This window comes from Biomphalaria glabrata, chromosome 6 (genome assembly GCF_947242115.1).
Source record: "Biomphalaria glabrata chromosome 6, xgBioGlab47.1, whole genome shotgun sequence".
NCBI classification, from domain to species: domain Eukaryota; kingdom Metazoa; phylum Mollusca; class Gastropoda; family Planorbidae; genus Biomphalaria; species Biomphalaria glabrata.
The window spans coordinates 35,568,039-35,582,063 of NC_074716.1; the positions used below are offsets into that span (position 1 = coordinate 35,568,039).

The following is a 14,025-nucleotide window of genomic DNA, read 5'->3' on the forward strand; positions in this document are numbered from 1 at the left end:
ATGGTTTTGCCATACACAGTTATAGATTTTTAGCAGGGTTGCCAATGAGGGTTCGGGAAGATGCATGAAAAACTGATAATGGATTTCATCATCTCCTGGCGCTGTGTCATGTGATTTGTCCAGCGAGTCCCTCAGTTATAATCTTCATTGTTCTCTGATCTGAAGTCAATGGGGTGTCTTTACTCCCTTATTTTGACTTTTTGGAATTTTTGCGTATAGTGTGCAGTGGATGATTTATCTGCTTTTGGGGATTCAAGGCAGTCATCTATATCTCTGGGGGATATAACAGTTCGTTTTTGGTTTCTCAAATGCCCTATTGCATTTGATTCTTTCCCTTTGATTAGCCTTTTAAACCGCTCTAGCAGAAGTTTTGGCATCCAGACTGCTAACAAAATTTCTCCAGGAATTCCTTTTTGTCTGACCGTATGGTTAGTCTAGCCTTCGCTCTAGCTATCCTGAATAGCTTTAGATTTTCCTGGGAAGGATTCTTTATAATTGCAGCCAGTCGTTTTTTTTCCTATCGCCAATAGCACTTTTGCAAGCTGTATCAAACCATGGTTTGCTAGGCCGTTTTGGATTTTCAGAGGTTGGGGGAACAACTTTCCGGGCAATATCAAGTAGCTTGCTAGCAATGGTACCAGCTGGATTCTGTTTATTAAGGATATTTTCTGTGATATCCTCGGAGCATCTTTTGGGGAATTCTTCCAATCGGCTTTATTCAGCTTCCACCTCTGAGGTCGTCCCAATGAGGGAAGATTGTTAGTAATGATGATTGGGAAGTGATCACTTCCTCGTAGATCATAGCTTACTGACCATTTAAAATCTTCTAGAAGTCCGGGGGCACATACGGTGAGGTCAATGCACGTGAGAGATCCAGTTCCTGTGTGCATGTAGGTCGGTGATGCATCATTAAGTATGCATAAATCATGTTGGAGGAAGATATCCTCCAGCATACGATCTCTTGTGTCAGTATTGTTGGATCCCCATATAGTGTTATGGCCATTGAAATCCCCAAGAATTATATAGGGCCGAGGGAGATATTTTTAATGAGGATCTCCATGTCTGTTGGGTTCAATGGAGTGCATGGCTCAGCAAGGGATAACCTTGTGTCCTAGCTGCTACGGCCTGTAATGTGCTCTGCAGATCTACCCTCTCATGGGCATGGGGGACGCTGTCCTTCATAAGGTTACAGACTCCACCTGATGCTCTCCCCGCATCTTCAACAGTCCTGCTGTAAGTGCTGTAGCTTTGGAAACTGATGTTATCTTTCAGGAATGTTTCATGTAATGCGCCAGGCATGGGTGACTCCTTCAATTCCCTCCACTATTTCCTTCTCGGAACATTCCAGCAGGTCTCTAGAGCTGATTACACCTCTGCTGGTGTTCAGACTCTTGTGTGGCATGACTTCCACATGGAGATCACATATTCTTTTGCATCGTAGAAGCCCATCAGAGTGTGTCTTACTATCAAATTATACGAGAAGTTCCGATGAATTGTGCAGCTTAGATACACCCTTGGGTTCTCCACCTACTGACTTAAGTCTCTTGTAGATGAGAAAAGAGCTCATCTTTGTCAGGCGTTTCCCCTCTTCTGTGCACCTGACCACCAGAAATGATGGCCAGGTAGTACAGCTTCTTGTGGCGGCCTCCTTTTTTTTCGTCTACGCGGCCTCTCTTGCCTAGACACAAATCTGGAGCAAGTAGTTTTTTTTATTTTTTTGTCCCTAGATATTTGTTATAAATCGGCACCTGTGCTCCCCATCCGCCATCAAGTCCAACAAGGGGACGAGCCATTCGGATGTTCAGAATGAACCCGCCAGGGCTACACAGGTGCTCTACTCAGTCATCTGCCTCATCGGACATGGGTCCGATACATCAGCTCTCCGATTGACCCTTCAGCCACTGCCCTTCGACCTATGCTGGGAGCTCAGCGTGACCAGCCGGTTGACCCAGAGCGGGCCATCTGGGCCCCAGGTCTAGAGGAACTTAAAGCCAAAGTACTGTCTTCTGGTGGTTTATCTTCGGATAGTCACCTACTCAAATACCAGGATCTCTTTATCCCCTTTTACCCGTCGCAGTCCACGGCAAACGGACTGGTCTAAGACGTAGGGAGATTTTAAAGATAAGGAGACAGACTGATGGGTTGTGTAGGCAGATTGAGAGAAAGAGGAGGCATACACAATGATAGAAAAGAAGTAGGGCACTTTTGAGCTCCAAACTGCTAAGGAAAGAGGAGCGCAGTTTAACGTCATGTCTCGGGACGCTTCACTTAGAGGATAAGGATTCAAGGAAATGTGTAATTGTAGGTCATTAGTTATTAGAGAATAAAACTTAAATACATTTTTGGCTTTAAAGTTTCTGTAGTTCTTCTTGTATTTTTTTAAATGGATGTCAATTATTTAATCCGATTAGGTCTTGTCCTTCAGTCGTGGAACGTCTATACATAAAATCTATGGATATTTCTTAACAAAACTTTTGTCTCTCCTTTAGTTCCCGACATCGTATCAACCTAAAAGAAGAGAATTATAACCGGATAGATGTCACTCAAGTTGATCCCGCAGTGTATGAGCAGCATAATGATCAAGGTATTTTTAGAATGGCACTGTCATGTGATCTCATCGCTTGACTTTGTTCCAGGCACATTTATACTACGTCATGACGTTTCTTTTAGGTTGTAGTTTACCTCACATGAGTTTATCCGTGAAGTTTAAATATCTTTATATAGACTTTATAGTTCCTGACCTGAGAAGTGGAATGGGCTGGAATGAATACTTAACTCAATGAGTCTACCCCTAAACGCACGGAACGTCTATCCCATAGACGTTCATACCCTACCATTGTTTTGTTGCATTTTTAAATTAAACTTTTTAACTAACAACAGTGGAACTATTTTTACTTTATAAAAGAGTTCTTCATCCTTTGTTTACATAGAAATTAGAAGCTTTCGGCCATAGATATATATATATAGACTGGACGATAAAGTAAAAATTATTATGGGAAACATTTGGGAAAAGATAAGTTTGTATGAGTTATACAGCAGTTATGAGCAGTGTAAAATTAAAAGTATTTATAGTTGTTTGTTTTTTTCAGCCATAACCTATATAATTGATAGAACCCCTTCTGTATTATTATATCTCTAATCGTGTCTACCAAATCTATTAAATTTATATAATTAAAATAATTATAAATAGTTTTAAATACTAGATTTAGATCTAGTCTATATAAATACTATAGTAAAAAAATACTATTTACTACTAGTACTATACTACAATACTATAAACTATAATTGTAATCTGTATAGTCTAGTCTATAGTCTATAGTTAGTAGGCCTATATAAATAGTCTAGGACTAGATTGTCACTAGATCTATAATCGACTATACTTATACTAGATCTAGTCTATAGTCTGCATGCATAGATGATAGACTGACTAGTTTAATAGTTAGGAGTAAAAAGTATGAAAAGTATTAGACCTAGTTATTACAAATATTAGTCATATTTATTAGATTTAGATCTATCAATATTAAATTAGTCAGCCACAGTCACATTGATACTGATACTGAATTATTCTGACTTACTGAAACTGAAAGTTAATGTGTATAATGTTCAATTTTTTTTATCCTTTAGAATTTATCCTTGGCCTATCGTACTATGAACATTAGAGCACGTTCTGCTCATTTTCTTTGACTTTTTTGATTAATAACTAATTCTAACAATTTGAATCGATAAGACGACCGCCATACATTAATAAAAAAGCCATGTCAACAAACATAGATCCACATCACAAACCTATATATATTTGCCTATGTCTATGATTATGAAACAAAGGCAAAATATTGGGAATATGTCAGTTTTTTACTTTTCAAAACTAAAGATCATAATTATATATTGGCTGAAATGTTAGTCCTAGAATTTATAGCTCAATAGCCGCCATTTTTTTTTCACATAGATATAATACATAAAACATATTTGACTTCCCCCAAATAAAAATAACTTCCTACTTCCAGTCTATATTTATTTATGTCTATGGCTTTCGGCTTTATTTAGACATTTATTTTTACTTTTTTTTACGATGTAAAAAAAACGTCGCCATGACTACACTAGTCCAAGACACATCCACAATTTTGACTATTGAAGAAACTTTATAATTATTAAAAAATTTATCACAAATAAATAGTAATAATGAAGAATTTGATCTAGATATATAGATTAGATCAAGGTAAGTCTAAATTTAGTGTATTTATTTATATCTATATTATTAGTATTTAGATCTAAATCTATTATTGTCAGTAGGCTAGGAGTAGGTGTAGAGTGTAGATGGAGATTGACTAGATCTAAGCTTTTATCTCTTGATTTAGACTCTAGATCTAGATATATCTCTAGATCTAAGCTTACGATAAAGAAACAGAAAGGAAATGGTAGATGTAGATCTAGATCTACATCAAATAATCATCCACTGTGGGCATTTTTTGCCCATTTTCTTTTTTTTTTTAGTATTGTTTATCTGTAAAAATCTACAACATCATGGACATGGCTTATTGGCTATGCTTGTCCAAGACACACCCACAATTTTTACAACTGAAGAAGCTTTATAATTGTTCTATTTATAGGCCTACTTCTATGAGTAGTAATAATGAAGATTTAGATCTTGATCTACATTCAGCATAGGATGAAACAGACTTGGACATTATTAGCATTTAGATTTTGATATATCATATAGTATTGTCCTTAGGCTTAGGCTAGGTCTGGAATGAAGATAAAGGTTGACTAGATCTATGCTTTTATCTTTACACCTGGGTAGATCCCTATAGATCTAAGCCTAAGATAAATGAAAACAACAGAAATGGTAGATCTAAATCCAATATTCATCCACTATGCTGGCCTTTTTCTTGGTATATTTTGTAGCAATTGTTATTTAGTATTGTTTATCAATAAAAATCAACACCATGACTATAGGCCTACTTATACAGGTTCAAGTTTCACTCTGTCTTGTAAGTACTCCAAAAGGTTTACTATGAAATGAGAGTTACATATAAAACTATTCTAGATCCATTATTTATTACAAAGGAATAGTAACAATGATCTAGGTCTAGATCTTAGGTATAATGAATTAGAATTTTTTATTGTCCTTCAGCTAGTTAGAGATTTATGTTTTGATCTCTCGCTAGCCTATGTCTTGCACCGATCTAGTATTAGGATGAAAGATGTTCTAGGCAAATAAAAAGAAGATAAATCTAGATCTATATCCCATTGATTCAAATTTACATAATATTTGAGTACATTTGATTGATACATTTAGTTCTCTTATCTATTGTTATTGGTAGAAATAGTGCAATATTTTTTCCCTTGACTAAAAAGCCATGTAAAAATAATAATATAATCAGTGATTCATCATCTTTTATTGACTGTTTTATTACATTTCTTTTTGAAAAAGATGTCAGTAGTCTATGATGTTTCAACAGTAATGTAAAGATCAAAATCTATATTTAGGTCTCAGAAGTTCTAAAGCTGGCATCCATTTTTTTTTAGAGTCATATTATTTAGATTATAATTTGTATCTTATATTCAAATAGAAGGATGTTTACATTTTCACATTCTCCATTTATTTACCTTTACTTTGATACCAAATATGTTACTATAGCTTCATTGGTACTTGAATAATAAATTTTTGTTTTAGGCATGTTTGGAACATTTTCTTTTTTTTTTCCAAAAAAGTAGCAATTTTTGAATATAAAAAACACCGCACCCAATGTTTATCTTTGAATTAGGCTTATTCTTCTGTTTATGAAACTAATGTCTTTTAATGTCAAATATGCAAATAACAATATGCCCGAAAAATGAAATAAGTTTCGATCTTCTGATCATTTGTGTTGAAGAAGGAAACACTGGCCTGTATTTGTGTTCAATTAAATGTTCATAATGCATTAGTATTGAAAGATTAGTGATTAGCCAAATGAGGTAAAGTTCTAGGAAAATCTCTTCTCTATTTTGTTTTAAATTAAAATAATTGATTCAAGTCTTTGTTTTAAAAAGAAACATGTATCCAAAAGTTTATATTTTAAATCCTTCATGGTGTTTGATGTGCTCAGTAAAAAAAAAAAAAGAAATAGAAACTATGTCTGCCAAAGAATAGTAGTTGGTCAGGACTTTTCAAGAACTAATGTACAACTACTGCAACTAGCCTTTCAAATTGTGTCAAATGTGATTAATATCATTTGTAAGTTTTTGTTGTTGTTGAAAGAGCAGTTGCCTGATCAGGACTGAGGCTGCACACAAAAATGGTGACGGAAGCGCTGGAATTGTAGCGCTGTCTGTGACTGTTGTGGATAAGTCTTGTGGGTGTGACTTTTAAGACGAGAAACCTAACAACGATTGGTTCGACGATCACAAAGGGATGTACCGAATCGAAAGGAAAGAGACAAATGAAGAAACTAGAGAAGTCTGTTATGTGCCTGAGGCTTTAGTCCCTGTGGTACCTGTTACGAGTACCTCAATGTGCCTTATCAAAACAAGTTAGGTCTGCGTCCAAGCCTGTTGATGTGGACCTTAAAGACATCTGCCTATCTGCCGGTGCTTACGAGGGAAATTCCAATCTCAATAACTGGATTCAAAAGTTTAGCATGAACTATACGTGTGGCGCATCACACAGAGAATTTTGATTCCAAGAAAACAACCAACAAAGAATTTGTACTTCTGCAATCATCATTGACATTGGCATGGATTGAGTCAATCCAGGCTAAATTTGAACTTGCAAGAGGAAGACAACTGTGAGACTGTTAGCTGAGGATGACCTCGGCGCATCGGACTTCGTTTGCAACATGGCTGCATGTGAACCTGCAGCTCCCTTTACAGGCGTCTGTCGGAAGGGTCTGCTGAGATCAACAGCTTATTAAACTCTGAACCATGTTTTTAAAATACAACGAAATAAGATAACAAAATAATAGAAGAAAACAAAGTACATTTCACATATAAAGTGCCATAATGAAAAAGAGTTCTGTCTATTTTAGTACCATTAAAGCATGGAACAGTTTATCTAAATTAAATTCTCTAATGACATGCTTAACTTGATTAATATCATTAACACAACACGTAGGACGTGATTATTTTTGTATGGAATTTCTTTATTTTATTAAATAAAAAAATGTATGCTAAAACAAATATTTTTAATGTACTTTAAACTAGACAAAATTGATTTGGAAAATCCAATACAAAACAAGGTTACAAAGAGAGTTTGTGTGGAAACACAAACTCAAAATCGACCTCCGAAGTGGTCCACCAGGTAAATAGGCAGGTTTCAATATTTTTAGAAAGAACATCAGAATAAAATTCTATCAAAGACAAATGAAATGACAAAAAAGAATGGAGAAAGAAGGCTGACAGCTCTTGTGTGGTGCCCCAGCGGTCCACAGACCCAAGGATAGGTGAAAGTGAATGTGAAGTTAGATGTGAACCTGGCTTAACCAATGTCTTATAATGAATATCTAATTGATCTTATTGTTTTGTAATGGGTAAATCTCTTATTCCTCAAGAAAAAAACACTTTCGTTAAAAAAAAATTCCTTTAAGGAGGGACGAACAGACCGCTTAAAAGGGGGTCTGTTCAGAAATAATGGTTCATGCTTTAGCCAGGAGCATATGTTGCAATTGACAGCTTTGTCTACGCTTACGTGATTTGCATTTAATCTGCTACATTACGGTCATATATTTATGTGCCACTAATTCGCTTTGTATTGTATACTTTCAGCGATTGAAGAATTACCAGATGTAGCAACCCCCCAAGTCCCCTGTCCGCCATCTCGTCACTCTGGCTATATTGACGTGAAAGAAGCACATTACCAAACGGCTAGTGAAGCTCAAAGCAAACCAAGTGACTTAGAGAGCCATTACGCTGAAATATGAGATGAAATATGAAATGATTGCGGAGTCTTACTATTCAAATTAGCAAAGAAGGGAGAGCTATTGTAATATTAATGTGATAGATTTTTACTGTTCTTTGGTGTCAGGCTAACAATGAAATGTGAAGTGAACTTTTGTGAACCGTATTTGTAACACGTCTTTGTTTACATGTCAAACCAAAGTACATGTTTACCTTTTATTTCAGTACTTGATATGTTCTCTTATTGTCAATGTTTTTATTTCATTCTGAATGTTTGATCGTGTCTGCCAGATTTTTATTTCAAGTTAAAATTAATACAAATGTACACATAGAATGATTGAAAACAATGTAAACAATGTCTCCAAAGTCACTTCAATGTTTTCACTGTTCAAAATAATAATAATAATAAGACATATGTATGTATTTATGTATGTATGCCCCGAATAAAAATAAAAATCATTTGACCAAATTTGGTAAATATTTGCATAAATGTTCCTTGGATACGAATGATAAAACTAACATATGTAACAAACTACAACAAACTGAAGACCCTAAAAAACGTTGCCCAACTCTATAGAGTATTACAATGTCATGGATAGAGTTCGAACAGCTATATTTACATAAGACATGGCCAAAAGATCACAGATGCGCAGGATCTAAGACTAAATGTAATTCTTAGATATACTCTTCGCAAATATTTTTTTCTTTGACACACGAAGATACAAATTTGGTCTAGCCATTTAATTAATTAAAATAATTTAACTTTCAAATTTATTTTTCAAAAGCATTTTTTACAACTATCCATCCATCCATCCCAGTGGCGCTACAGCCCATGGAGGGCTCAGGCCTGCATCAACACATCCATCCATCCCAGTGGCGCTACAGCCCATGGAGGGCTCAGGCCTGCTTCAACACATCCATCCATCCCAGTGGCGCTACAGCCCATGGAGGGCTCAGGCCTGCTTCAACACATCCATCCATCCCAGTGGCGCTACAGCCCATGGAGGGCTCAGGTCTGCTTCAACACATCCATCCATCCCAGTGGCGCTACAGCCCATGGAGGGCTCAGGCCTGCTTCAACACATCCATCCATCCCAGTGGCGCTACAGCCCATGGAGGGCTCAGGCCTGCTTCAACACATCCTTCCATCCCAGTGGCGCTACAGCCCATGGAGGGCTCAGGCCTGCTTCAACACATCCATCCATCCCAGTGGCGCTACAGCCCATGAAGGGCTCAGGCCTGCTTCAACACATCCATCCATCCCAGTGGCGCTACAGCCCATGGAGGGCTCAGGCCTGCTTCAACACATCCATCCATCCCAGTGGCGCTACAGCCCATGAAGGGCTCAGGCCTGCTTCAACACATCCATCCATCCCAGTGGCGCTACAGCCCATGAAGGGCTCAGGCCTGCTTCAACACATCCATCCATCCCAGTGGCGCTACAGCCCATGGAGGGCTCAGGCCTGCTTCAACACATCCATCCATCCCAGTGGCGCTACAGCCCATGAAGGGCTCAGGCCTGCTTCAACACATCCATCCATCCCAGTGGCGCTACAGCCCATGAAGGGCTCAGGCCTGCTTCAACACATCCATCCATCCCAGTGGCGCTACAGCCCATGAAGGGCTCAGGCCTGCTTCAACACATCCATCCATCCCAGTGGCGCTACAGCCCATGGAGGGCTCAGGCCTGCTTCAACACATCCATCCATCCCAGTGGCGCTACAGCCCATGGAGGGCTCAGGCCTGCTTCAACACATCCATCCATCCCAGTGGCGCTACAGCCCATGGAGGGCTCAGGCCTGCTTCAACACATCCATCCATCCCAGTGGCGCTACAGCCCATGAAGGGCTCAGGCCTGCTTCAACACATCCATCCATCCCAGTGGCGCTACAGCCCATGAAGGGCTCAGGCCTGCTTCAACACATCCATCCATCCCAGTGGCGCTACAGCCCATGAAGGGCTCAGGCCTGCTTCAACACATCCATCCATCCCAGTGGCGCTACAGCCCATGAAGGGCTCAGGCCTGCTTCAACACATCCATCCATCCCAGTGGCGCTACAGCCCATGAAGGGCTCAGGCCTGCTTCAACACATCCTTCCATTCAGATCTCTCCTGGGCCTTTCGTCTCCACGCCCTATCCCCAAGCTGTTGCCTCCACATCATCAATCCACCGCATTCGGGGTCTGCCTTTGGGTCGCCTGCCTTTTGGTTTCTGCCTGTATACAATTTTTGTTACAAGTATACATTCGCTATAACTGCGACAAGCCGTGTTGACAAACATTTCAATGGCTCCATTCATGATATCGCGCGCACCTTACATGCTCAACAGAAAGATCACGCATGCGCAGAGCACAACACCTCGTGATCCAAGACTAAATCTAATTTTTAGATTTTCTCTTCTCAAAGATAAATTTTATATTTTTGCTTTGACACATTATTACATCAATATGTTCGCTATAACTGCGACTGGTGTGTGTCGTCACACTATGCGCTTGTGAAGGACGATGGCAATACAATTTGACACGGCAAAAAGTTGAGATGTGGCTCTTTATGTGGGGGATAACATAAAATACTTCATTAATAATCTTACTGTGTCCTTCAATTCACTGATAGATCAAGAGTGTTTAGGGAAAGTGTAAATGTATTTTAATGAATTGAAACAAATCTAATTGAAATCTAGGTCTACAACTCTATTAGGCCTCCAAGTATTTAGTTCTAGTTTTTTGTTGTTGAATGTAGGTCATCACGAGTTCAAAGTGTTTAGTCATTAACTAGGCTTCCATGACATTCATATTTCTTAGATCTAGATCTACATACAATTAAAATAAAATTATTTATCTTTAACAATTAGATCTATACAAAATCATTATTTGTTGGGGAAACCACCAACTTCCTATAGAAACATGTACTGTCCTATATACAGACCAAAGTAGGCATAGAAACTAAAAGTAGCAGAAATTATGATTTGACATAAATTTAAATTTACATCTATAATAATAGTTTAAATAGTATCTAGACTCTAGATCTAAATATATATACAAGCAAACATTTTGATAAAAAAAGTGGATTTCACGCATTCGTTTTACTTTGTACGCAAATCAAGACCCGCGGGTAATAGCTGGTTAGTATCAAAGGTGTGAATAAGAGTAGTAGTCTCACCTAAAAGCTGTTTCATTGACTTCTGAGTACTATTTATCTTATTAACTTTCATGGTGCCACGAATTTTAGAAACAGATTTAACGACTTTCCTAAAAACAAAATGAAATTTATGTATAACTTTAAATTCTGGTTGAGCGTTTCACATTTTCAAAACATTATCAACTTAAAATATCAGGTGGCCTCGCCTTGCTCGGTTAAATAATTTCCTAAGAAAGGTTATATGCCCGAAGTCATTTTGGGAATATTTTTGTAATTACGAAAATGAACGATCAGATAAAGACTACTAATCTGAAGAGTTGCTTTAGTGTTCTGTTAATTCTAAATGTAATTGTACATGGCGATTAAATATAAAGTCTCTTAAGTCCTCCTACAGTCTAGACCAACCACAGCTCACGTCCGTCTTATAGTTTTACAATCCATTTTTTTTGTGTAAAACTATTGTATTGTAGACCTACTTTATTGGCTTGGAAGAAAGTCTTTGCAGTGTAACTTCTCAGATGGTTACGTTCAGACATTTAATTATGGAATTAGTATATTCATTATGGCTTGAGTACAAAACATCAAGTGACGCAAATCTCTAGGTTATATGGTAAAACAGGTACTTTGTGACAGAGTAAAATGGCGCACTTTTTCTTAATATACTTAAATCATTGCATTAGTTTTCTAAAGAAACGTTTCAGTGGGGCACCTCTGTTACGCCGAACAATATGTTCGTCCCCCATACGTGCCCTGCCCAGCCTGACTGTCGGACTATAAGAAGTTCATACCGGCTTTTGCCATCCATCCATCCCAGTGGTGCTATGGCCTGCTTTTACACATCCCTCCATTCAGATCTCTCCTTGTCCTTCCGTCTCCACGCCCCAACCCCAAGCTTTTTACCGAGGTTGATAGTTAAATCAAGAGGCTGCAGCGTACGCAAACTTGTTGGCCGCTGGCTAGATATCATTATCAGTGTGAGCAAGTAAAGCGTAGAGATGCTGTGTTATGACTATTTCCTTTGTTTTGGTACGGGACAGTAGACACCGAAGCATGAATACATGGTAATAATTCACCACTAAAATAATAATAAGGCTAGTCTTCGAGTCCGAAGATTAATGAGGATTGCAGTATTTCCCGTGGCTACGCAGCCCCAGCTGTGACCTACATATTTTGCCACAAACAGGGCAAGAATAACCAAAGTCCGCCGGTGGTCGATTAAGATTTTCCTTTCGGGCTGCGACTGTCCTCGGCAGCAGATTTTCTTTTGGTCTCAAATGTGTATCCACGGCCTTTGTATAGAGGTAATTCTTTAAGTTCGACAGTTACTCTAGACAGAGCAGTATCCTGTATGTGAGACGAATCTCAGACGAACGCATGCCAAAGTGAGTCTTTTTTTTTTTGTGACCTAAAAAAGTGGTCGACGTAACACCGAATCGCTTAAAAGACCTGCTTTGGCGCCAACTTGCCTTAGCTAACATAGAAAAGAGCACCTGGTTGCAAGCGGCCTCAGAAAGAGACAGCTGGAGGTCACCAGCAAAATAAACAACAATGTAAAAGGTATCTACACCGCTCTACGCAATTAAAGTGTAAACAATTTATTAAGCACTTGAAACACAAAAACTAATTATGCATCGGCAGATTTAATTTCATTACTTCTCTTTCATAGTTCAAATAATATATCAATCTACAATAAGATGGTGCGCAAATGTTTAATTAGGTCTATTGATTTTTTTAAACTCTTTCTTGTTTGCAAAGAAATATTTTAGTGTACTGCGGTAAGCCTAGTGACGTCATGGAAAATTTTCATTCATAAAACCTTCAAGCCAAAATTAATTTTTCGATACTGAGACATTTTCAAACCGATGTAACGGTCGACCTCGAGTTTTCCCAATGTGGCCAATGATTTGAGAATTTTTTTTCTCACAAATATGCAAGTACCTTGCAATTTTAAAGAAAATCGTTATAGCCGTTTTTGAAATAAAATTTATATAAATATATATACATATACACATACATACAAGAATTGCTCGCCCAAGAGTCTAGGATTAGACTATTTTGGACATCATTCAGCGGGCATTCCAGCACTCGTCTTAAGTGTTTCTTTGTATTGAGTATAGAGTTGCATAAATCAGCGTCTTCTTTAGAACTAAGCTCATTGGAAACATTCGTTGCAATTTGAAGTAGGCAAGAAATACATAGAATTAAACATTATAGACAATCGTCAGCCTTAGAAAGAGGAATTGTTTTTTTTTCTTACTTGTTAAATTGATACAGCGTCATTGATCCTAAAAGATGGCATTGGGTAGCTCTATATGGATAACACAACAAATCCTATTGATTCAACTTTCAATCAGACGCTACTTTTCACAGACACACAAAAAATTAAAAACTTCATTGCAAATAAAAGAAATACTTCCTGTTACAGAACTTGATTATATTTGTTACTTTATTGACCTCAGTTTAAATGACCTACAAACTAGGAAATCATTTGTTGTAACCTCAGGTAAGAACGTGAGCGTCTAACATTCAAGAGAAGCAGAGACAAAAGTGGGACATTCAATTGTCAAATCCTAACTCTAAGAGCCACCAGAGGAAGCACAAGCCTGAATGTTTACACCAACAACGTTGACATCCAAATGTTTTATTGAACACTTCAACTCAAATTTCCAATGTCGCTCCTCTGTTAAGCTCTTCTGTTCAAAGAAGACGATAAAACTTAGCGAGCAAAATAAAAGTGGAGTAGATGAAAGGTAGAAGTCCGTTAACTCTGCTGTGGGTGTATTTCTTGGTTCCAGTGACGTTTTGGCTAAGTTTTGGTATCATCTGTTTGCTAGCAATGGCCGAGGTTCGTTAGATGTTCATTTAAATCTGCATCTTCCTTTCTTTGTTCACTCCCAATGATGCTAGAGCTTTACTTTGTCATGGTTCCTGTTCAAAATATTCAAGAACAATTAGGCAAAAGTAGAACAATAGAAATAAACTATCTTATCTTATCTTATCTTATAAGAACGTTCT

At 37.8% G+C, this 14,025-nt stretch overlaps 2 protein-coding genes across 7 annotated transcripts in view; one reads left to right on the forward strand and one right to left on the reverse strand.

Moving 5' to 3' along the window:
- Nucleotides 1-9,573, forward strand: part of LOC129926583 (uncharacterized) — a 21,306-nt gene extending 11,733 nt beyond the window's left edge. For all 3 annotated transcript variants that reach the window (XM_056031474.1, XM_056031476.1, XM_056031475.1), the window contains 2 exons: nt 2,490-2,584; nt 7,741-9,573. In XM_056031474.1, the coding sequence (XP_055887449.1) occupies nt 8,761-9,492 (732 nt within the window). In that variant the 5' untranslated portion in view covers nt 2,490-2,584; nt 7,741-8,760 and the 3' untranslated portion in view covers nt 9,493-9,573. The remainder of the gene's footprint in view (nt 1-2,489; nt 2,585-7,740) is intronic.
- Nucleotides 9,574-13,434: 3,861 nt separating this feature from the next.
- LOC106059474 (uncharacterized) overlaps nt 13,435-14,025 on the reverse strand; it is a 70,713-nt gene continuing 70,122 nt past the window's right edge. For all 4 annotated transcript variants that reach the window (XM_056031471.1, XM_056031469.1, XM_056031472.1 and 1 more), the window contains one exon: nt 13,435-13,938. In XM_056031471.1, coding sequence (XP_055887446.1) covers nt 13,922-13,938 — 17 coding nt within the window. In that variant the 3' untranslated portion in view covers nt 13,435-13,921. The remainder of the gene's footprint in view (nt 13,939-14,025) is intronic.